This window comes from Amblyomma americanum, chromosome 4 (genome assembly GCF_052857255.1).
Source record: "Amblyomma americanum isolate KBUSLIRL-KWMA chromosome 4, ASM5285725v1, whole genome shotgun sequence".
In the NCBI taxonomy this organism is placed as follows: domain Eukaryota; kingdom Metazoa; phylum Arthropoda; class Arachnida; order Ixodida; family Ixodidae; genus Amblyomma; species Amblyomma americanum.
The window spans coordinates 65,843,180-65,869,067 of NC_135500.1; the positions used below are offsets into that span (position 1 = coordinate 65,843,180).

The 25,888-nt window shown below is 45.4% G+C and overlaps 1 protein-coding gene across 1 annotated transcript in view; it reads left to right on the top strand.

Annotated features, from left to right (window-relative positions):
* LOC144129541 (uncharacterized) overlaps positions 1–25,888 on the top strand; it is a 135,109-nt gene that overhangs the window by 100,512 nt on the left and 8,709 nt on the right. The window contains exons 4-7 of the mRNA XM_077663689.1: positions 18,340–18,491; positions 20,566–20,761; positions 21,722–21,791; positions 24,455–24,591. Coding sequence (XP_077519815.1) covers positions 18,340–18,491; positions 20,566–20,761; positions 21,722–21,791; positions 24,455–24,591 — 555 coding nt within the window. The remainder of the gene's footprint in view (positions 1–18,339; positions 18,492–20,565; positions 20,762–21,721; positions 21,792–24,454; positions 24,592–25,888) is intronic.

The window sequence follows — 25,888 nt, forward strand, 5'->3', positions numbered from 1 at the left end:
CCTATTTCTATTTCTTTATCTTAAATTCCAAACGGGTGCTTAAACAAGAACGATTCGTCGCTTTCCCTGCGTTCTTCTCTCAGCTGAAGTTGTGTTGAAGCATGTTCCGACAAGCTGTTATATCTATAGCAGGAAATAAGAAACATGCATTGAAAGACGCAGGAACCCTTAGTCGTCACCTCTTTCCTGCAAACGCTACGTAGATCGCAGTCGCCCACGCTTTTGCCTAATGAGGGGCAGATGTATTCATTGAAACCTGAAAACACCGAGGCTAGAGATGGGCTTGGAAAAATACCTATAAAGATCTGATTCACTGGGGTTTCCAGTGATCTATTGATTTTGTTTATTGATTTTTGCTCCAGGCATTTAGCAAACAGGCTTCATTGCACTAATATCTAGTTCCATAGGTAAAAGCTAGGTGGAATCCATGGAAATAGGTTCCTGCAATAGTAAATCACAGGCATAACAAATGTTGTATACATAAACCTTTGTCCTTACAATTTCAAGACTGTTTTTTTTTCTCCAGAAATGATACGCCAAAACAAATGTTGATGCGTATGTTTAACGCCATTTTTTGGGGCTAACCTGGGCTATTTATGTTAATTGCTGTGGTAGCCACTAGATGGCACTACATGCAGAAATATATGTTGTCACTAGTCATCTGCGCATTCAGTTGCGAGTGAATGTGGAGAGATGGACGTCCACTTCGAACAGCGTGTAAACATAAAATTCTGTGTGGAGCTTGGCAAGATAGCCACACAGACATATCAGCTCCTTCGTGACGCGTACGCAAACGAGACATAATTGCGGGCGCGAGTTTTCGAGTTACGCTAGAGGTTCGTTTCGGGAAGAACGTCTGTGGAAGACGACACAAGGCAGGGGCGCCCTTCAACCCCACGGAATGAAAACAACGTGGCTCGGACCATGGAAATCGTACAGCAAGACCACATCATTACAGTCCGCATGCTATCTCAGATGCTCTCGGCATATGTAAGACAAGTCACCAAATTTTGCTTGAGAACTTGGTGAAACGAAAGCTGAATGCCAGACTTGTGCCAGACTCCCTCACATTGGACCAGAAGGACACGCGGGCATCAGTGAACGCTGATTTGCTCTCCGAGGCAGAGAAGGATGCTGCGGTCGTCGACAGCATCATTTCTGAAGCCAAAAAATAGTGGTTTCAATACGATCCTCAAACTAAGAGCCAGGGCGCCGAATGGCGGTCGACAAGCTCTCCGGCGTCGATAAAGGTGCGGCGACAGAAGACCAAAACAGAGACGATGCTGATAGTTTATTCGATTCCAGAGGTGTCATACACCACGAGTTCGTTCCACAAGGGCAGACGGTGAATCAAGAGTTTGATATCTGCGTTATCCAACACATGCGTGATGCACTGCGACGCCGTCACTCTAACATATGGGTATCTGGACAATGGAACCTTCTCCTCGATAACGCAAGGCTGCACACTGCTCTCAGCTTGACAAAATTTCTCTCCAAACACAGCATTACTCTACTTCCTTATCCGCTATGCTCACCTGACCTCTCCCCATGCGATTTTTTCCTGTTTCCTCGTGTGAAGAGAGCCCTAAAGGGTCCCTGGATGGAGAGCGTGGAGCCCATTCAAGACGCCATGGCAAAGGAGCTGACAGTCCTACTAAAAGTAGCGTTTTTCAACTGTTTCTAAGACCTCAAGAAGCGTTAGAAGCTGTGTATGGACTGCAAGGGAGACTATTATGAAGGGGTGCTGCACAATTGATTTCAATGATAAACGCATTTTTTTTAGTGAACTCAGTCAGTGAAATTTACGGACAATTGTTGTAGAGATGCACAAGACTTAGACATTACAATAGGAAATTCAAATACCTGTTTATTTTGTAAATAACACTCCAATGTAGACGGCAAATGCACATACTTAAAATGAAGGAGTAAGAACAAAAACAAAAAAAAATACAGGAGACAGTTTCAAAGCAGAGAAGAAAAAACACATAACTCTGGTTTATAAGCATCTTCTGTGGATCTCTGATTATGTACATGCGGAAAAATACTCTGAGTCCGCGAGAGTGGATGCATAATACACATTACCTTTCGGCTAATTTAACATGCTGATTTAAATCACGAGGCACAGAGAATTCGTGAGCAGCTACCTTGTCTATGGGCTTTTCAGGCTGCCGCTGTTTAAACGCACGAAAAAGAATGCCATACAGTGAAGGACTGCGGCTCTTGCATGCCTCAGAAAATAAATCTACAATTTACCATTTTTCGAACAGTCATAAGGGTTCATGCTGGATCTGAATTGTACTTCTGCAGTACAATTCTGCAGTTCATATTCCGCTTGAGGATGCGCTTGAATGCAAAGACGCCGCTATCCACTGGGCGCACTTGAAGAGCTTTTCTGCCGTATGAGTTGGGCCGCTCTTCGTAACGTTCTTAGAGGAAGCTGAGGTGCAGAGATGTCACTCTAACAGCTGCAGCTTCCACGGGTGGTCTGCTGGCGAGAGCCTCTCCAATCCTCTCCAAATGATAAGGATGGCTTTTGCTTTATTTTTAGCTACTTGGTTTTAGCTAATCTGCAATGCCCGTCGTCTTCATGTCTGGTTTATGGAATGCAATCCTCCATACATTCCAAAACACAAGTTTTCGAGCAGGTACGTCTGTAAGCATCTTCCCAAGAGGTCATTCCTTGGGCAAGCTGAACGCATACGTTACCCGACAGATGCACTGCAGTGACTGCTGAGGGATAACCTGAGCTCGAATTATAAATTTTATGAGAGTCACACAATCCTGCAAAGGCTATCCTGAGACCGAAAGTTAATATGCAGATTTTAACCACCTTTGAATCCCCGAGCCGTGTATGAGCAGCATAGGTCAAGTACAAGATTCGGATTTCTTTATTATGGTTTAACGTCCCAAAGCGACTCAGGCTACGAGGGACATTGCAGTGAAGGACTGAGGAAATTTAGACCACATCGGATTCCTTAAGGTGCACTGACATCTCACAGTACAGTGACCTCTAGATTTTCATCTGCATGGAAAATCAACCGGCGCGGTCTTGTTCGAACCCGCGTATTTCGCAGAGAAGCGCGCCACAACCACTCATCAACCGCGGCGGCTTATAGAACAAGATGGCTCAGGTCAATGCATATGCATCGTGGTGAAAACGTTTCAGTTTACTTCCGATAAGTAAGCAATGAAGTTGGCAATCACCGCGAAATTACGAATGGGCGTGTATGACGGCACGGTTGAGGGAAATCACCTCTTGTCCTCATGGGTGCCATAGTGTTGCATTTTTTCAAGAAAAAAAGTTCTGAGGCATAGCGGAACGTAGGCTGAACGACCGTGGCATCCGTAGACTCCACCTTAGTGATGTCGACGTAATGCTGAATGGAAATGTGGGTGCTTTTGCGAGAACTTCAGCATTTGATGTATGTTTTTCGAATATAACGGGCGATAGTTTTTTACGCTACAGTACCGTTACGCAACAGTAGCGATGGGGTTTTATGACTGAAAGTTGCAAAGACTGGCTGTGATCCCGTCATATATACATACCATGATTGTGAAAGCTCGCATTACTATATCTGTAAAAGCTGAATTCCTTGATTACAAACAAATCGAACATCAGTTGACAATTTTCAAGCGTCCGCGTGCACTCCCCGCGTAATTGTCGACAATTTTTTTAACTGCCTTCCTTCGCTCGATCAGAGTCACCTCAGCACACTGTGCACCTGCCGCCCTCGTCAATCATATGCATGCATGCATGCATACAGCAATCCGGAAAAAATATGGCGATGCTATATGACTTTCGAAGGGTATATGCTTGGGCTTGTTGGTTCATAACTTCAAGGTGAAAAACGTAGCGCAAAGAAACGAGGACACAGAAAGACGGACAACACACGGCGCTTACTTCCAACAATGGTTTATTTCAGAAAGAAAAAGTGGTTTTATAACGAAATCACGACCAACACGCCGTCAAACCATGTGCTAGCAAAGCGTATCTGCCACATATGCGAGCTCTTTCACCATCAATGATACAGAGGGGGTACTCACACAATCATCTTTCAAAAGTGATATCCATTCCGCTTCTATGATTTCTCGTGTCAACCGGTTATTGTGCACTTTTAAAACCATGCATTGTTCAAGAAGCGGTATACAGTGACATGACCGGCAGTGGACTGACAACCCTTTTCCACGCATATCATCTACGTCACGCCCATGCTCTCGAAGCCTATCATTCAGGCATCTGTCGGTTTGCCCTACATACTGCTTGCCACAGGAAAGAGGAATTTGATAAATGACATTTTCAATACAATGGACAAACTTTTTCCTATGTTTTTTCGTACAACCAACACCGTTTTTAGATTTTTTGAAATGTTTCGTACACAGATGACTCAACTTCTTAGGCGCCGAAAAAACCACTGTGGCTCCCGAACGTTGCGCTATTTTTTTGAGATTATGAGAAAAGTTATGAAAATAAGAAATGACGGCAACATTTTCTTTCTTACTCATGGCTTCCTGGTTATCCTGGCCTTTTTTATTGCAGACTTTCTTCAAAACACCTTCCGCCACAGACACTAGGACATGGGAAGGGTAACGAGCATTCTCAAGCCTCTTACATTGCTGAGAAAAACTTTCATGCATGAGGTGCGGGCAAGACTTCTTCAAACAATTAAAAAATGAAAGGCTAGCAATAGATCTTTTTACGAGCTTAGAATGGGCTGAATGAAAAGGTAACAATGGTTTTTCGCCGCGGGGTTTGAACATCCAGCACGTCCGATCATGATGCATTGTGATGCTGATGTCAAGGAATTGGATAACCCTGTTTTCAGGTAGTTCAAACGTTAGTTCAAGAGAACTAAAATGGTTACGAAAAAGGTTGAGAACATTAAGAACATCATCCTTAAAGGAACTGTCATTACTGTTAAGAACAATCAGAAAGTCGTCAACGTACCTAAAAATATTGATTACATTGGTATCTTTTACAATATCAGCAAACGACCTATCCAAACGGGCTAAAAACAAATCGCTGAGGATGGGTGCAATGCAGGAACCTATACAGATGCCATCTTTCTGAAGATAAGGTTTTTCATCCCATACAATGAACGTTGACTTGAGATATAATTTAAAAAGTTCTATAAATCCATTCACCGAGATGCCAGAAGCATTTTGAAAAGCAATCGGCCCTTGCTGGTCTATACATTCTTCAATACAAGATAACAAAGCATCATGCGGAATGCGGAATAAGTTTGCTCTGGAACCAAGTACGTCTTCAGCGGAGCGGCTCACGTTCGTTCACCAGATTTCCCGAATCGTCCCTGAACAAGTGGCTGACCGGTGTGTTTCGGCAGGCGTCGATACCTTGGTGAGATGTAAGTGGCAGATTTCCAGACTTCCTGTAAATCGTGTTAAGTCGTATCTCGAGAAGCATTCATTGTGCCTCCTTTCTGCGGATAAAGAAGGAGGGTTTGCCGTGTTTCCGTCTGGTATGTTTAATGAAAAAGCGTGTGAAGCTCTGTCCTCCGCTTTCAACTGCCACCCAACTGTAAACATTTTAAAGAAAAAAGCTGAAGCGAAGAAACTGTGCAAAAAGTTAGACCTTGGTTCTGTTTTGAAAAGAATTATGGATTGTAAAAAGGACTTCCTTCACGTTTTCTTCAATGCAAAAACCCATAAAACTGATGTTCCTTTCCGAGTTATTGTATCCGAGAATGGTACTTGGCAAAAATCGGTTGCCATGTGCCTACAAGAAAAACTAAAGCTCCTTTCTATTCAGGATCCCTTTCTTGTCCGTAATTCTGAGCAGGTTCTAGATTCTTTCAGGTCACATGAAGGACAAGGCCTATGCGCTTTCTCTGTGGACATAAAAGATCTGTATTATTCCATTCCGCATGATGCTTTGTTATCTTGTATTGAAGAATGTATAGACCAGCAAGGGCCGATTGCTTTTCAAAATGCTTCTGGCATCTCGGTGAATGGATTTATAGAACTTTTGAAATTATATCTCAAGTCAACGTTCATTGTATGGAATGAAAAACCTTATCTTCAGAAAGATGGCATCTGTATAGGTTCCTGCATTGCACCCATCCTCAGCGATTTGTTTTTAGCCCGTTTGGATAGGTCGTTTGCTGATATTGCAAAAGATACCAATGTAATCAATATTTTTAGGTACGTTGACGACTTTCTGATTGTTCTTAACAGTAATGACAGTTCCTTTAAGGATGATGTTCTTAATGTTCTCAACCTTTTTCGTAACCATTTTAGTCCTCTTGAACTAACGTTTGAACTACCTGAAAACAGGGTTATCCAATTCCTTGACATCAGCATCACAATGCATCATGATCGGACGTGCTGGATGTTCAAACCCCGCGGCGAAAAACCATTGTTACCTTTTCATTCAGCCCATTCTAAGCTCGTAAAAAGATCTTTTGCTAGCCTTTCATTTTTTAATTGTTTGAAGAAGTCTTGCCCGCACCTTATGCATGAAAGTTTTTCTCAGCAATGTAAGAGGCTTGAGAATGCTGGTTACCCTTCCCATGTCCTAGTGTCTGTGGCGGAAGGTGTTTTGAAGAAAGTCTGCAATAAAAAAGGCCAGGATAACCAGGAAGCCATGAGTAAGAAAGAAAAAGTTGCCGTCATTCCTTATTTTCGTAACTTTTCTCATAATCTCAAAAAAATAGCGCAACGTTCGGGAGCCACAGTGGTTTTTTCGGCGCCTAAGTTGAGTCATCTGTGTACGAAACATTTCAAAAAATCTAAAAACGGTGTTGCTTGTACGAAAAAACATAGGAAAAAGTTTGTCCATTGTATTGAAAATGTCATTTATCAAATTCCTCTTTCCTGTGGCAAGCAGTATGTAGGGCAAACCGGCAGATGCCTGAATGATAGGCTTCGAGAGCATGGGCGTGACGTAGATGATATGCGTGGAAAAGGGTTGTCAGTCCACTGCCGGTCATGTCACTGCATACCGCTTCTTGAACAATGCATGGTTTTAAAAGTGCACAATAACCGGTGGACACGAGAAATCATAGAAGCGGAATGGATATCACTTTTGAAAGATGATTGTGTAAGTACCCCCTCTGTATCATTGATGGCGAAAGAGCTCGCATATCTGGCTGATACGTTGTGGTAGCACATGGTTTGACGGCGTGTTGGTCGTGATTTCGTTATAAAACCACTTTTTCTTTCTGAAATAAACCATTGTTGGAAGTAAGCGCCGTGTGTTGTCCGTCTTTCTGTGTCCTCGTTTCTTTGCGCTACGTTTTTCACCTTGAAATTATGACTTCCGAGTTTCAGTTATTTGAACAATAGTTTTGACACGTATTCTGCCGTAACGGAAGATCAGGAGCCCTTGCTGAAGAAAGGCATGCAATGAACAAGGCTGGTCCGGCAAGAATGATATTTCGCGCAGCATTATAGTCAGCATCTCCGAATCGGCTGAAGTAATTGCCAGATTGTTTCCTCTGCACGTCTATTGCATAGCAGCGTGCCAAACGCTTTATCTAGTAGAACATGAGATGCGCGATATGTTTCATGCGTTGCACTTAAACTTCGTTAGCTCATCGCATACGGCACGCAATAAACACACAGGATAGACTGTGGAGGACGCTTGAAGAACAGCGATCAAAATCAAGATTCTATGAAAGATTCATAGAAGTTGCTAACATTTTCTTGGAATGGGAAAGGAATATACAAAATGTTGAATTGTAAATGCGAAACACTGTTGTAAATCGATGTAGCTCAGGTAGAAAATATTACAGCAAATTTAGTGCGACACTAAAAAGGACGCGATGAATTTGCCTTTTACCTTCGGCCTTTAAAAGGCCGTCTATGAAGAAACAGGTTGAGGCACCCCTACCGGCGTTTTTGCCTGAGATGAATTTCCATGTTATGCGACAAGTACTTCCTTTGCAGCAATGAAAGATCTTACGCTGAAACACCATGGTATTCACAGTCTGCACTTTATTGGTATAGACGTAGGCCAAAATGCACGCCCCCTCGATCTTCTGCACAAAAAAAAAAAACTGAAGCACTTAATGCGCTGTGTCTGATGCTAAAATAACATGCATTAATAATACGTCAATGACCCGAACATACAAAGCTCTTGCTTCCGCCGCCTCGTGGTAAGATTGTTGTACAAAAATGTCCTTGTAAACGTACATATAATCTAATACGCCTCGCCTGTCCGCAAAGAATGGATACTTATTTCTATGGGGAGGTATATGCCACTGTTCAGCGTCATTATCGCACGCGCGCATTTATGAAGAATTCAATCCCGGTGTGCGCAGATGTGCTGTTTGAGGCCCTCAGTGCTTGAACACGCGAATGAACATAGAGTACACTGAAAGCCCTCAGCTCCTGGATGCGTAAGCATGTGACGGTCTAAATTCCCTTTCGTAGTCACCGTATAAGAACACACTTCACATTTGTAGGGTCTTTCACCTGTGTGCGTACGCCTGTGCTGGGCTAGGATGCTACTTGAAGGCGCTGCATAAATGCACTTGTCACACTTGTAGGGTTTTTCCCCTGTGTGCCTACGCTTATGCACAAGTAGTGCGTTGCTTGTAGTCGCTGCATAAAGGCACTTGTCGCACTTGTAGGGTCTTTCGCCTGTGTGCGTACGCTTGTGCTGGGCTAGGATGCTACTTGAAGCTGCTGCATAAAGGCACTTGTCGCACTTGTAGGGTTTTTCTCCTGTGTGCGTACGCTTATGCACAAGCAGTGTGCCCCTTGTAGTCGCTGAATAAAGGCAGTTGTCGCACTTGTAAGGTTTTTCCCCTGTGTGCGTACGCTTATGCACAAGTAGTGTGCCCCTTGTAGTTCGCTGAATAAAGGCAGTTGTCGCACTTGTAGGGCTTTTCGCCTGTGTGCGTACGCTTGTGCTCATCTAGCTTGCTACATGAAACAGCTGCAAAGGGGCACCGGTCGCACTTGTATCGTTTCTCCAGAGCGTGACATGACATATGTACTTCAAGGTCGTGGGACGTCTCAAACGGCGTTGTGCACCGGCGGCATTCAAATTTCGCTATTGCGTCGTGCGATTCGATGTGTCTCACAACTTCGTCAAAATTAGTAGCAGTGTAGGAACAGAGGATGCATGTGAACGGCTTTCTTGTGAAGTTGGGGCTAAGAAACCCGACGGAATTTTCTTCATTGGTAGCCAGCGAAGGTTCCAGATGCTCCCAATTTGTGTGGTGTACACTAACGAGCTCAGTGGTCGACGCCGATGGTAGAACAGAATTAACGGGATTCTCCTGTGGATTGGATGCAGCATCTGGAATCAAAGTTGATAACAAGTGTACGTTAGGGAAAATCGTATATTTTCGTACCTCCACATTCGGCGACGTTTTCGAGCAATGGTTGAAAAATGCCACACCATTTGGCACACTGCACTATAATAAACTAGTGCTGAGAAACACACGGTATGTATACACACTGAGAAAATGCTGCATATCGCCGAGTGCTCAAACTATCACAAGAATTCTCAAGCGAGGACATTGAATCTTGAGGACATTAGATTTTAAGCCCTACTACGCGCACATTTTATAATGCGATTTTGGCTATGTAGATATTATAGCGCTCCGGAGTGGAATGTTTTTTCTCCATCGTGCATAAAGCAATCAAGATAGCTCCGCCGACGCCTGATGTTTGCGCACTCTATGTAGCCCCAGGCTTAATAAATTCCCATCAAAACGCGCCGATAAGTATTTTCTGGCCCCCCTTGAAATTTATTTCGTCCACTGGTGGCATCGTTTGGAAGCCCATCAGTTTCGTTTTGTTTTATAGGGTTTACATGCCAATGCGACTCGGGTTATGAGAGACGCCGTAATGAGGGGATCCAGGTAAATTTGATCCCCAGGGGCTCATTAACGTGCACTGCCATCACACAGCCCGAGGGCCTGTACCATTTGCCTGCATCGATATGGCGCATGATAGCCTTGGATGATTATGTGCCATTAAACCCAACATAACACACACACACACATCGAAATTCGACCGGCGCCGCCGTGATCGAAGCCGCAGCCGAGCTCCACAGCTACTGTCTGGTGATTCCGGTCCTCCTGCTTCTCATATTATTTGGCCACCACTACCGAAGCCTCGCACGCCTACTGGGTCAGCGACGATGCCGATACCGCAGTGTCCAACGCCTACGATGGCTCCATAAAAAAAATTGGCGGTGGTTTAGCACTGGTTAAACCTGGAGTGACGCGATTCCTATAGCTGGCCGGGTGGAACTTGCTCAGTTGAATTGCAAAGTCAGTCTTCTTCTTCTTCTTCTCATTAGTAAGCATGGCACATACCCACGCAGGGGGATTGGCCAAGGTTCAGTAGGTAATCCCAATGACGTATTCACGTGGGGAAAAATAGGCGTGAGAAGACTGAAACAAGATAAAAATTGTAAAAGTCAAATGAATTAACAAATATGAATTACCAGGAATAGAATTGAGCATTTTTGGACATGCGACAAAGTTTTGTATGCCGCTAACAAGGTAGTCGATCAGTTGCACTTATGTAATCATGAAGGTAGCCACAAAAACTGCTTAACGGGAATCCCTTTGTGCTCGCACCGAACGAAAGAAGGACTGGAAGAGACAGAGGGAAACCTAACCTCGAAAGAGGGACCTCCAAATACTGTTTTCTCTGAACTGCGAACCACCGGCAAGAGAGGAGAAAATGATCTATTGTTTCAACTTGCCCACATGATATGCAAAGGTTTGTCGCAGCGGACCCACTTCTGTATAAGTACAAATTTAAGTGAGAGATTCTGCATTGCTGAAGCGTCATTGACACCTCACAAAGCATTGATTGACACCACCGAATATTCCATGGGTACTTTAAGTGGTGAAAATCCACGGTATTGAGCATTGGATCACTCAAGTTCGCTGAAATATGTTGGAAGCGCTGGAAACGTGAAGTTTCTAACAGAATGAGGTGAGGGACGGGATAGATTACAGGAGCGCTGAGAGCTGACCCTGCCTATAAATCAGCCCCCTCGTTAAAATAGAAGCCCGAATGCCAAGGTACCCAGACAAAGCGTATCTCACGCACTGTGCGCGGAACAAAAAACGTAAGCGAAAGATTCAATAAAGATTTTCCCGAATTTTGGAGAGAGACTAGAACTGAAAGGCAGTCTGTAAGAATAAGAACCCGTGCTACATGCCTAGGAAGTTTGAGAAGAGCCAAACCAATGGCCAGAAACTCTGAAGAGAATATAGGGGTATAATGAATGATACGAACGGAATAGCTCCAAGTCAGCTGCAGCGAATATATCCCAATCGCCGCCTTCCCACAGCTGCCGGAGGCATCAGTGGAGATAACAGTATAAAGAGGAAAATTCTGTAGGTGTTCAGAGAGGAGACCATTTAGGATATTTGCGGCATATGTTTCGCATGGGACGGGAAAATATGATCGTAATAGAAGACGGGGTCAGCCTGCTTATCTGCAACTTGTTCAAAGGAGATCAGATCAACCTGGAGCGAGGCTAACAGATTCTGCGTGCACCTAACTTGAGGAAGCTGATAGCGTGGTCAATGATTAGTGAGAAACAGGTGTGGTTGGGATAGATAAATGGGGCTACTAACGCCGGGGGCCGGATCAAAGGAGGTGAGGAAAGTACGCACTGTTAGAAGTTGAAAGCGCGAAACGAGATCGGGGATACGGGCTTCTAAATAAAGGAAAGCGTTTGAAGCTGATTTTGGGAGCCCGAGGCATAGCCGTAGGGCACGCCTTTCCAGTAAAGGTAATGGCTGCAGCTTGTAGTTTGCGCTACCAGAGAACAAGACGCAACCAAATTCCAGAATCGGTCTCATATAAGCCTTATAGAGCAACAGTTACGTGTCACGACGCATGCGAAACTTCTTATTGCCAACTCGTGTCAACCGGCCCAGAGTACGTTCCCCTTTAGTAACATTATTCTTAATATGATGTCGCCATTCCAAGCATTGGCCATAAGTAACGCCTAGGTATTTAACCGACTCCACCTGCGGAATTGAAGTTGAGCGGTATGCTAGCGAGATGTACAAAGGAGTGTCGGGCGAAAATACAAGCACGCCACATTTGCTGACATTAAGTGATGAATAAATTTGGTTCAACCAGACTTCAATAGCATTCAGGTATGCCTGCAAACACTCGTATAGTGCATGAATATCCTTTGCTAATGCGAAAAAGCTATATTGTTTGCGTATACATATACTGTAATAGTTGGATGAATGGGTATATCCCGAACCAATATGTTGAAAAGCAGTGGAGACAAAACAGATCCTTGCGGCCCACCTCTTGATTGAACATAGCTATTAGAACAGAAAGATCCGTCTGTACAGAAGAAAAGTCTATCTTTCTAAATTTCACAAATCCAAGCATAGATGTAGTGCGGTGGATGTAGCTGAGCAAGGTTATTAATAAGGACCGTGTGCTCAACGCTGTTACAGGCCTTAGCAACATCAAGTGTCACCAAGGCCGCAACTTCTCTCTTGCGCATTGAGAGTGGTATTCGGCTGTCGAGATTCACATGCGCGGACCATATAGAACAACCGCGACGAAAGCCAATCTGTGCGGATCTGAGGCCGTTAACGTGATGAACATGCTCTGTGAGGCGACTGTGTACTAGTTTCTCTCTGTTAGCTTTACTAAATTTGAGGTTAAAGCAATCGGCCGAATATTGTCTAAATGACATCCATTCTCTGCATTTTTTCAAAAGTAAAATTATTTTTGCAATTTTCCAACTGTAAGGAATCCAAGAGTTTTCCAATGACGCATTTACAACATCCAGAATGTGAGTTGAAAACTCTTGGGCTGAAATCTTTAACATGCCCACAGTAACCCCATCAGATCCAGGGGCAGCAGACTGCATCGAGGAAACAATTGGAAGGAGTTCCGACACGTCCACCTCGGGATAGACCGAGCTGGTGGTGAGAGTGTGCAAAGGTTCCGTTTTCTGCACTTGGAAATGTAAAGCCAGCCCCTGACTGATACGTTCAAGGTGTTGCTTAGCTTCCTGCGCAGACAATACCATTGACTTTATGCGGTTGGAGGCCGGAGGGTTGTTATTCTGTGCCATGAATCTATGTAGAGCCTTCTTATTCTGGGATTTAGAGAGATACGTATTTAAATTTTGATTATAATCCTCCTTTGCTTTTTAAACAGTTCTTTTGAAAGATGCAGAGTAGAACTTATAATTTTTCCAGTTAGCAGGGCTTTGATTATAGGAAAGGCTTTTCTATGCTGCTTTTCTAAGGCGATAAGCTTTCTCACATTCCTCCGTCCACCAAGGAGACGGCTGTCTGGCAGGGCCAGTGGCCTAAAATTCGCTGGGCGTTCGGTCTTCATCTTCGTCCCACTTGACACGGCACAAGCGCACAGCTGAGGCAGGAGCTGATCCGCACCACGTGGCTTGTCACGTGACCAACACGCGACGAAGCACGTGATCAGCCACGGCTCCGCGCCGCCGGCAGTTGCTCCGCACCACGCGACAGCGTGGCGGCGCCGCCACGCTGAAGGCTCGAAATGCTACCGTAATGTAGCATCGCTACAAAAGCCACGATCTGGACTATGGCCAAGTTGTACAAGCAATTGAAATACTCACGTCCTTCATGAATCTGATGCGTGCTGTGCTTTCCAGCCTGCGCACGCCAGCAGCACACAACGCATTGCAAGTAGTGGATGGGCTACATCCAGCTCTTGGCCTCAGTTGCACTGCAGCCCTTCGGGCTCCAAATGGGTTCAGCAGCCAGTATATTCCATATAAACGACTGGGATCGCGGACAGCGCCTTTTGCGATAGAGAGTCCCGCTGTGTCGTGCTCTGGACCGCCTACATCATCCCCCATTAACAGAGGATTAGATCTTCGGACCATGGTTGCAGCAGCTTACTGCTCTCAAGGCCTATTACACCATTCCTGAGAGCGACTGGCTTGAATGACAAACTTTGACTGCACTCCTCACCGCTTTTCCGTTTCTCTATTAAGTACCCTCATCGCTCCTCCCCTGTTGTGCAGGGTAGCCAACTGGGACACCATTCTAGTTAACATTCCTGCCTTCCTTCTTCCTCTTTTTCTATCTATCTATCTATCTATCTATCTATCTATCTATCTATCTATCTATCTATCTATCTATCTATCTATCTATCTATCTATCTATCTATCTATCTATCTATCTATCTATCTATCTATCTATCTATCTATCTATGTACCTATCTATGTACCTATCTATCTAGCTATCTGTCTGTATGTCTGTCTGTCTGTCTGTCTGTCTGTCTATCTATCTATCTATCTATCTATCTATCTATCTATCTATCTATCTATCTATCTATCTATCTATCTATCTATCTATCTATCTATCTATCTATCTATCTATCTATCTATCTATCTATCTATCTATCTATCTATCTATCTATCTATCTATCCATCCATCTATCTATCTACCCATATATCTATCTATCCATCTATCTATCCATCTATCTGTCTATCCATCCATCTATCTATCTATCTATCTATCTATCTATCTATCTATCTATCCATCCCTGTCTGTCTGTCTGTGTCCGTCTGCCTGTCTGTCTGTCTGGCTGTCTGTCTGTCTGTCTGCCTGCCTGTATGTATGTATGTATGTGTGTATGTATGTATGTATGTATGTATGTATGTATGTATGTATGTATGTATGTATGTATGTATGTATGTATGTATGTATGTATGTATGTATGTATGTATGTATGTATGTATGTATGTATGTATGTATGTATGTATGTATGTATGTATGTATGTATGTATGTATGTATGTATGTATGTATGAATGAATGTATGTCTCCCCCTTTAACCAGTCTTGGCATGACCTGGCAGCCAACCTCAGCTTGTTCATCCGTCGCACTTGACATAGCATTCTTCCTCGGCTATAACCCTCCTACTTCCAGGGTAACTAAACTTCGGATGGCTCCTGTCGCAACCGCCCTTCTGTTTCGCCCCCTTCTTGCACTCTCATCGTATTCTCCTCCTTCCACGGCAACCGTACCCGCCTTCTTACATGGTAACCGGCTTCCGGGTGGTTCCGGTGGTAACAACCCTTCTATTACGCATTCCTCCGCTCTCCTCGTACCGTCCTGCTTCCACGTCTGATTAAGATGAAAGCCTTATATAGCTCATCAATCAAAATCCGGCGCTTACCGAACATTTACTCGGAACGACAAAACAATTCACGTGTCCTCATGATGTCATCGGAAACGCCTACATCATCAGGAATGGAAGATCAATAAAATCTATTCTGAAGCGGATTTCAAACCCAGACCCCAAGAAATCATTGTGACGTCGCAATGGTACCCTGACCGGAAGTGGCGCCATCAGACTGAAAGTTAAACCTTTAGTGAGGTGATCAGAACGGAGGTGATGTTAGCTAACCAGAAGTAGCGTGGCAGCTCCGTTAAAGAGGAACTTTATATGTACGCATTTTTTCGTGTGGTCTTTCCTAAAGGCCTTTGACCCTAAAGCCTTTGACCTAAAGGCCTTCACCGGAAAAACTTTCAGAGAATAATACTAATTACTGACTACTACTAGCTAGTAACACTGAAAACTTTTCGCATTTACAGCAAGTAAGTAGTCTTTGTGGCCTGCAGTTTTTTTCCTCGGAGATTTTAATTCCACGTTATCTGCTCGTGACAAATCAAGCGAAGCACCTTATGGAAAAGCTAGTGCAGTTGCACTCAGTGACTTGTTCAATGACTTTGGCCTGAGTGATGCACTGGAGAGCGTGACCGGGTCTAAAACCATTCGGTATTCCTTTTCAAAGCAGCAGCCATACCCGTTTAGAGCGAGTTTATTTTTCAGTGGAACTGTTGCATCGTTGTCAAGATTATTATGGGACTCCTGTGACGTTCCTTTAGTAACCGTTGTCTAGTGTCTATCGGTCTTGGAAAGAGAACGCGGAAGACCGCATATTTTATCTGGGGCTTTGGGAAACTACACGATCCGCTTTGAACCATGAGGTTTTTTTCTCAGTTCGTGAATCATGCCTTAGGAGGGATAGAAACTGGTGCAGAAACAAAATATGATGCCAGAGGGGCGCAGTTAAAAGAGGTTCTAAAATTGTAGGCAGTCAAAAGAGCAGGAAAAATCTAAACAAAAAAGCAAACTCGTCAGTGTCTTCTGGAAAATTAGTTACGACGCTAATGCAAGAGGAATGTCAGTCATTTGCCACCCAAACATCGATGATACTATAAAGCTGAAACAAATCCGTATTACCTTTAGTAAGCTTGACAGTTTAGATCATGAAACACTTATGAAAATGCTAGACGGAAGTCGAAAACCGTGATCGAAGGTATTCTTGGTCCCGATCAGATATGCAGCATAAGAGGTTGATCAGTTGTTATTAATATCTAAGTAGCCACTATTACACTTGAGTACTGTGATTTAAATAGCGATGTCGCAGCCACGCTCCAGATTGATCTGGAGAAGGCATTTGACCAGGTCTCACATGAAGTTCTACTCGCGGTACTAGAGCACGTAAACGTTGTGCGGCCCCTTTGAAGGTCGTACGCATGGCGTACAAGATGTGCAGTGCTAGGCTAGCCGTGAACTAAGTACGTAGTGAAATGATTCTGGTTGAACGCTCAATACGGCAAGGGTGTCCATTGTCAACATTGCTCTTAAGTATGTATTGTATTCTTTGGTAAGAGTACTCTGCGTTTTTTCTTGCTTGTTCTAGTGGGACGGTATGTAGGTAGGCAAGTGGTTTTCTTAAAATAATAATAAAAAGGAAAGAAAAGCTTTTTGCTAGTCCTGGCACCTGCCATCGATACTGAAGCAGCGGAGCTGGGGCAGTGGAAATAAAGGATAGCAGGCAGAATGGAGAAATGAAATGAAAGTGATGAGGGGACAGGAAGAGAGGATAGGGGGAGAAGTAATGTACACAAACTAGTTACACAATAAGAAATGTGTCCAGGTTGTGCGCGTGATTACTTCATGATGGAGCAATAATAACACACGCGCACAGCACTGTGTTGACTACAACTGGAGTGGGGCGTCCAGTTGTTAACCGTCCGAGGTAGCACTCGCGGAGCGTTCGGTCACTGCGTGTAACTACCTGGCGGAGAACAGGCCTAGTGTGACGCGCTGTATGTCGTTTGCTGACGACAAACTTGCTTACGACACTTAAAGCTCACGAGATTGACTCTTTCTAAGCAAACAAAAAAATTACAAGAGAGAATCGGTGAACGATAAAGCGGTCGAAAAGGCGTGACATTCGGCAAGCCGCATTTTTCAAACAGCGCAACTGACCAGGCGTTCTGGATTAACCTCAGTATTTATTTATTACAACTGTTTATTGTATTTTCTTATGGTTGCACATGACATTCTTACGAGGGAATTATTTTAGCAGCAAGATACACACGGTGAGAACCGCGACATTGTGGTGTTTGTTTAGCGCGTAAGTACTGATCAAGGATTTATTTCTTACTCAAATGCTCTACACTTAATTGATTGATTAAACGTTTTGCTGACGGGGATAATAGCTGTAGAGCTTGTGGGTGAGCCCTCAGTCGAGGGCTCCGGAGTGCTCTGCCGACCTCCTGGCGCTGCTCAGCTTCACCTCGTACATCTGCCGGGTCACTTTAGGCGGCTTTGTCTTACCATTTTCTAGCATGGTCCATATAATCGAAGGGCTGGATTCATACGAAATGAGTTTGTTGTTTCCAAGGACGTAAGGCAAGGGGAGGAAATGAAGAGAGAGGATCGTATAGATTAATGCTCTCATAGAAGCAACCAACATGACCCACAGCAAGCTTCGAGTGGCACCCGTAGTTAGAGGAGCGTGTCGTGTTTAGATCCATGTGTTCGCGAAGAGCCGGACGCGACTGCGCTACTGATTACATTGCATTATTTCGCAGTTTGACCCACCTTTGGCCTGGTTCGCGTTTTCCGATGAAGTAGCGCCCAAACTCCTGTGTTCGGCCGTTTCCTTTTTCTTACATCAATACAGGCGCAGAGTTGCAAGTCTGCCAAGGTGACTCTGTCACTGTTTTGCATCTCTGCATGTCGTGGGCACAATGCACTTGTCCTGACGCTGGCCGTCGTTGAACGAACCAACAACCCTTGTGCAGCTGGGGCTTTCCTGTATGGTCTTAAGTGCGGGCCCATTTGACCAACACAGGACTAAGCTCACCTATGCAACCGATAAGTAACCATGTACGTACATAGCAGACGGCAGCCTTTAAGACTACACGGGCCACAGCGGCAGCTCCGTGAAGAGAGGCCTAATGAGAAAGCAGTGCCACCTAAAGGAATACCTTGCTGCATTTTAGGCAGTAGGCGAGCTAAGGCGCAGCACAGATTAGCCTGCTAGCCTCTTTTTTCATTGTTATGTCATTTAGGAGGCGATGAGCAAGCCAGAAGTGGAAGAAGCCGAGGTACCGTGGCCCGTGCACCGGCACGCACTGTTCGCCTCGGGCGCGCCGGCGAAGACGACGAGCAAGTAGCACGCAGGGCGGAGGCTGCGCTGCGGACAGCTCGGGGCATTCCAATGGTGAGCGACCTTCTTCTGTCCCATTAGCCGGGCATTGCTCTCTCCCCAGACACTCCGCAAGACTAGCAGTGCGCCCCAGGGTGCCGCAGAGGTCCAGCGTGGGTTGCCTTGCACCGTCGGCAACCGTGCCGGCGGTAAGGGCGATGTTGCAATGGTGCTCTCGCTTGCCGCTAGCCTTGGAACATCTTGCGTCAGTTAGTGCGCGGCGTAAGAGTTTTCGGATTGCGTGCTCGCTCTGCCACAAGTATTATTACTGAGGAATTTGGAGTAAAAAGACCGCCGTTTCAAACGGCGCTTGGTTTAAACTCCTTGATATTCCTTGATCCGCCATTCCTTGATCCGCGATAGGTAGTTCATGTCCCTGTGGCATAGGCTAAGAAATCGCCAAACAAGAGAGCAGCTGCCGTCGTCAAGTTTGCCTCCCATAGTGGCCTGGCGCTGCGATAACTCTATTTTACTTATTTCTCTTTCTAGCTGATAACAGCTTAGTTTTTCGGGAGAGCAGCATTTTTGACATTTTAAGGCGGCATTCAATCGATGTCGGTCATCTCAAATTTGTCGTCAATGTCCCTTTACGTTGCACAGACGGGAAGGCTCAGCTATATTGTGCGGCAGGAAGTAAAGGTAGCAAAATCAGCTGGCTCTATGGCAGGGCTAAGCCACGTACGCACAAGCAATAAGTGTGGAGGATGGGTAGGCCCAACTGGCACGTCTGAGTTTCTGGTGTTAGCGTACAGCATCTGGTGCCTGCAGAATTTGGATGGCTGTAGGCTCTGAAATTCTTCCTTTGTTTGCTGCCACAATATCGTACCTCGAGTTTTTGCCATCGTATTGTGTCTGCATTATACAAGTCGGTGCATAATATTCCTGATTTCTATGCATTACATATTTTATTTTTATCCAAACCCACGACACCAACGGCGTTACGGGGGAAGGCATGAGAGAGATCTGGGCAAGCTGGGCCATAATAACTCTGCCCACCGGCAGAATATCGCTTAACACTCCAAAAACGCTGTGTTTTCAGAGATGTACAATATGGATCGAAAATGTTCATGACTCTCGGAAAGCGATATAGGAACATGGGTGGCTTGTTTCTCAGGAATCGCATTATTTCCCGATTACATATTAGACCACTCGAGCATGACTTTCTCCTGTTTAAATGTGCGGTTTCTAAGCACTGGTTGTTAGCGGAGCCCTCGGCGACGGTTGAGGCTGACGCCAACTGCATGAAGGTGCATCCATGAATGCAACAGTCGCGGCAAACTTTTAAACCATTTCCCATTCGATAGCTCCAGGTGATGATAGTTACACCTGAAGTTTCTACTAAGCGTCCCTCACGATACACCTGGTGGTGTAGGAGATTAAAGCCGACATATCGCTGCGTTGCGTTACTGGTTTTGGAAAGAACGACATCGTTAAAGGGGCTCTGAAACACCTTCCGAAGAGAGCAGATCAACTAGTTCAATTACTGAATTGTGTTGTCATGAACACCTGAGCCTAAGCCACTTCGATATGCACGCAGCAGAGAATCCACAATCACGCGCGAAACATGGCGAGCCCTTTGCGGCGGTATTTTAATGTTCGCACCCTTCTCCGCCTCTCGCCCCTGTGTATACGAGTTGAGAGATGGTTATTGACTAGATTCTTTCAGACGTCAGGCAGCTACCAATGCCGCGGCCACTAAGCCCCGCAGCTATTGCGGGCCAGGAAGCTTCACCCCCGGAGGTGAGGCGGGCAGAGGAGCGCCCGCCTTCCTTCGTGCGAAAACTGAGGATAGGACAGGGAAAGGCGCGAAGAAGCTGAAATTCAAATTTTAGCTACAGATAGCTTAGGTTCTACAAAGCGCATTAAAAAAATTCTTCCTGAACAATATTTTTGAAGAGACGTGCTTTAACATCCCAGGCATACCACAACTTTATTAGAGGCCTTCCGGAGCTCTTCAACAACAGTTTTTTTTTTGTAAATTTCAGTACCTTCAGTTCAGGTCAACGCCGTGAGACCTATACGTGCTGAGTGGTGCATTTTTCTCTCATATGTAGCAACGCCTCCTGTGGCGTCACGCGTTCTATTGCAGGCTGTGCCCATGCAATACGGCCAACAGGATGCGTACGGGCAGAGCGCGTACACCCAACCTGGGGCCATGTACGCACCGCAGCCAGCAGGCTACGTGGACCCGGCGTACGCGTCCCCGCAGCCCATGTACGGTCCGCAGCCGTACGCCGGTGACCCATACGGCCAGACAACCATGGGAGCACCCACACCCATGTCTCGTACGTGTGCCCCTGAAAGCTTTTTTTTTTATTTTTCATCTTCCGCAGTCGCCACGGAACAACTGATCGTCAAGAGAGCTTCGTTTAATCTTGTAGCATGTAGCAGCGTTATGTAAGACTGCTGGCTAATGGCAAAGCTTGAAATTACATCGGGTAGAACAAAGCGAGCTGTAGATTGGAAAATGTTAGGGGCAGCCTTGAGGGACAGGAATGGGGCATAATAGGCTAGGAATCAAATGCGCAATGATACTGATGTCGCATGCCCTTGCGAAAAACCTTACTTAAATCTTAAGAATCCCTATACTATAGGCACTTATTCCCTGCAACAGTCAGAACATACCTGGATTGTTCAATGCTTCATGTCACGGTATTTTTTTAGGTATCCTTGCTGAACGTGCTGATCAATGAAGTCCAAAGTGCCCAAAATTGCTCAGCACTACCCGTTTCGCGTTTTTGTGTTTCATTTTCCGCGTTCCACTACATACTTCAATCTGGGAAGATCCACGGGAAAGCATGGCCGCCATCACCGCCTAAGGTTACATGTTAGATGAAAAAGTTGTGGAACCGATTTCAAAAAAAAAACTAACCCGCAATTGTCGACTATCAACTACTATTTTGATTGCCAGTTTCGGGAAATAGAAAAATAAAGCTGAGGTTGCAATGCCGTAGTCACTCTAAACTAGAGTTCTGGAATCCGAACATATGATTGAAGTTACCGGTGCGGCATAGGAAATCGTATGATCATGTAGCGCGCGGTGTTTTCACAGGTACCTATCGCGTCGTCTTTTCCTCACAAAGTGTTTTTCAAAATTTTGCTTACACTACGAAATAAAGCCGCCCTTCACTGCGGAAGACCGATTAGGTATCCATACATAACAGAGCGCAGCTCACAGTGATACCGTCCGTGCCATGTTTCTCACAGTGCTTTCTCACAGACCTTTCTCTACTTTTATAATGCAGCAATGGGCTACGATCCTGGCTACGCCAACTATGCGTACGGAATGCAGGGCCCCCGCAGCCCCAGGCGATAGTGAGTACACATGTTCTTGTGTATGCCACGGGGAAAACCTCTCCTTCGAAGAGTGTGTGGGCGCTTATGTGTCCTGTAAACTACTGAGCTTCGTCACAAACTCAGCAGTTCACTGCTGTGTCATCCGCCATTAATCGCAGGGCGCCACTGTGGGTCACAGACACAGTCCACTGCTATAGACATAGAGGTACCTAAATTTCAACCTGCTTGTTACGTAGACGCGTGACGGCAATTGGGGCGGTCCCGAAGTTCTGGCTATGGGCTAGAGAAACGGGGAACGCTACCTCCTGGTGGTACCGCGGCGGCGCAGCTTTTGGTCTCCTCCTCAAAATGGCGCCGGTGTCTCTACCCTGAACGGCTGCGCAGTGTACCGAGGCAATCTACGAAAACCCTGTCAACAGAACGGGGTGTGCTAAAGAAAGGGTTTGAATTGGCAAAGTGTAGAACTGTAGGATCGCACTTAGAATCCACTTATCGAGCGTGCAACAGGTCATCGCACAATGAAAAAAATCTGCAGGACCTATCGCACTCTATCAGAGCGAAAGAGGCCGCACCAATAGCACTGCTGCACCTGCATGAACCGTTCATAAGTGCGCTAACGACCAAGCCCACGTGGATAGCGTGGACGGAGCTGGGACATTCCTGAGAGGCCTTGGGCCGCACGTGCCGAATGGCTCAAGATGACGATACCAGCATATTTGGTGGTCTTCAGGTGAACACACGCAGTGGTTCGAGTTGTGACATACAACTTTGATGCCGCCACAGCTTACTTCAGAAGAAGTCCCCTATTTAGATTTCGTTGTGCGAACCGAAAAAAAAAAGGAATTTGAACTTTTTGCTGTCCCCAAGACCGTAGGGAAGCAATAGTGGCCGGATATGTTCCTTGAAAAAGTATTATTTTATGTACTTTGTGGCTACGAGGGACATTCTTCGGGGCAAACTGTACCATCGGCACCGTGCAGTGCGTCGTTAGCCAAGAAACATTTCGCGTTCACCTTCAGAGCAATGAAATTGTTACTCGTCGTTTCTCGGCTACGCGGGCAGTGTCGGCACGCACCCATCGGTGGGTACCACGTACAAGCGGGCTTGGTAGTGGGAATGTACAGTGAGGCCGGAATGAAATGCGGACTGCGTCTGTGAAGAAGACGATATATATAACGGCGTACATATAGCTGCAGTATAAAGCTAGGCTGATTCATGTTTGAGGGTAAAGGATGTACCGAAGTGGAGATTCATAAATCTTTTCTTACGAAATATCTCGGTACAAAGTAGAAAAGTACGCAAGATATGCGTGTTTGTGTTTCTTTCGACCTGACTGTACACAGTTCACATTTACTGTAGCTGCCACTGCCACTCAGGCAAGAAGGAAAGTGTGAGCGTTTTTGGTTCGCTTAAACTGCCTATCCGACTGAGCTCTATAAGGAACTGGCGAACTTGGAAGAGCCTTGTTTTTACAACACGTGAAGGTTGGTAACAACGGACACTATAAACCTCACCGGAGTCGTCCCGTGTAAATTCTCGGCAACAAAGCCGCTAACTGTCCTTGTCCTAACATGTAGTAGGCCAACATGTATCAAGAATCATTTTAACGCATAGTAAACCAAGGTATGGAGGTGAAGTGCAGAGTGTCGCAAACTGCAGCCACGGCTGTTACTCAGACAATGAATTCGTGTGATCATTTTTATTTCTTTATGGATACACTTAATTATTTATCAGTTCCATCCTTTGCCCATGATACCTATATTTTTTGTTTCTTGTTATGACAACTGCTTGAATCGTTTCATTTCGTTTCCATTTCATTTGATGCTGTGCCATTGGCTCCACCTTGACGTCACGCTGGTCGCGGCAGAACCGCGCCCATGATGGCCTCCATGAATGGCAGCGACGCTCACGCTGCACAGCCGGATGGCACGCCTAATACCGAATCCGAAAATATTAGCATAAACGAACCTAAGGCACTCAGCAGTTACTGTGATTTTTGCCACACGCGCACGAGAATTGACAGTAACTGCTCAATGCCTTAAGTTGGTTTATGCTATCAATTTCAGATCGGTTGCTAGACGCCCAGATTTAATGCCATTATACGGACTGGTGCGGGCAAAAGTAAAGGAAGCATCTTATTTCCTTTAAACCTTCTTTTACGCGCTGTCTAATAGAAATTGGCAGCTGTAGTATGTAGAAGCTGGTAGTGGACGCTAGTTTGATTTTTCATGGATAAATGATGCTTCTTAATGTCCGGTAGAGAAGGCGTGATTCTAATTAGAACAGAATAGCGTGCTCTAACGCCCGAGTGGCGTTAGAGCTTAAAATATTAAATAGCTAATCGCATAAAATTTGTACCTGAGGCATGGGTACCAGGAGCTTTATTTGCGTTGTATTGCTGACTTTAGTCTCGCCTTGTGAGACAGTTGTGGTTGCGCGACGGCAGCATGGTCCCTGCTGCTCGGCCGGACTGCATGCGGTGGAGCAGGGCAGTGTGGCCTTACCGGCCGTGCCTATGTCTCGTATGTTCTTGGTTCATGTTGTTTTCGTGACGACCAAGAGAAACGAATAAGCGTGCTTGAAATGCATCTCGAAGTGCGAACTACGAATTATCTCACTTCACGCCCCACTAGTGACCGGATGTCGAAGGGAATAACCGCCTCATCTTCTGACTGCCGCAGTGTGATCCAGGCCGCCCAACCGCGTCGCGCGGGCCTCTTCAACACGGACAGCATCCTCACGGTGCTCATCGTGTGCGGGACTCTGTTCCTCGTGCTCCTCGCCATGCTCCTAATCGTCACCGTGGTCGTGCCCAGACGTGAGTCTGCCATCCATTTCAATTAAAGCCTCCCAAAAATCTACCGAATTCTTTCAGCAAATCTGCGCAGCTGTCATTACCTGCGGGAAATCGTTTGAGTTATTTTGCTGAATGTAGAAAGGGCGGGCTATCGATATCAGTATTAGTTTTTGCCCATGTGATGAAAACCGAAAAAAAAAGAACAGAAAGCTTAATACACACCAATCTGTCGAAACTCTTGGGATAATTTGCGATATGTTATTTATAAAATTAATATACGTGACTGCGTTATTAAGAAGCAAGCATGACAATGTTATTTTTCGGTCTTTCGAATCTGAACATTGCGTTGTCTTTTACAGATGAAGTGCAGCATAGCTCGACCACTTTGTTCTGAGTATTTTTAATTTGCGTGACCTCTACTTCCTAGGCAAAGGAAGAAAAATGCGAGCGCAGCCTTTCCCCGTACATTTTTGGCAGCAAACCTCCTGGGAAACAATGGAGGTGGGAGGCACATTGCGGCGCACATTGTTGACTTCGCACATCCTAGGTTAGGCTTGCACTGCGTCATTCTCGCTGCATGGCCAGCAGTCACTTAGCACGCCAGTCTCGTTATCCTGTTCTATGATTTGAAAAAACTATCCAGTCACGCGCTTTCCATGTTTCCTAAACTCGTCTCGCGGTGAGGTTAGCCGAGGCTTGCAGCTTCAGGTGGTTTATGTCTTCAGCTGCATAGTTCTTTTATGTTTCTGGCGTTCTTATAAATTTCGTGCCTTGGGAAGCGCTACCTTGACGATGCTGAAAAATGTCATATATCTTGGCTTCGGTATTTTCCTGCCTAAAATGCATACGCACAAAATAAGATAAGATACGCACAGCCAGCTCCACTACCTTTCCACTTACGCATAATGTCTCCAATTATGTTAGTTGCTGGCCGGATACTAAGCAGTGGGCAATAAGCACTTGCAGAAGGATAAATAAGGCGGGTAAAGAGAAGGTGGGAATTGAGTCACCCGTAGATTTTGTTGCTCAGGAAAGCGACCACAAGGCATGCAACCTGAAAACCCTTACTTTCGTCGTGGCTGTTGCTGGTTGTTTATAGTGTGTTTCTCGTGTTCTTGGGCGTTTCGGGTCACCCTTTCGTTCGTACTCATTTGCTGCCATCGCGAATTGTAGCGAATAAAGCGAAGCAGCCCGCTGAGTACCCAGTAATCGCACGGAAAATGGTCACAGCATGTGCGCGGTTGGTTGACGCACGTTACGTGTTAAGCCCCCCATTCGCAGTCTGGACTCAGCTGACAATTATCTTGAGTGGCCTTGC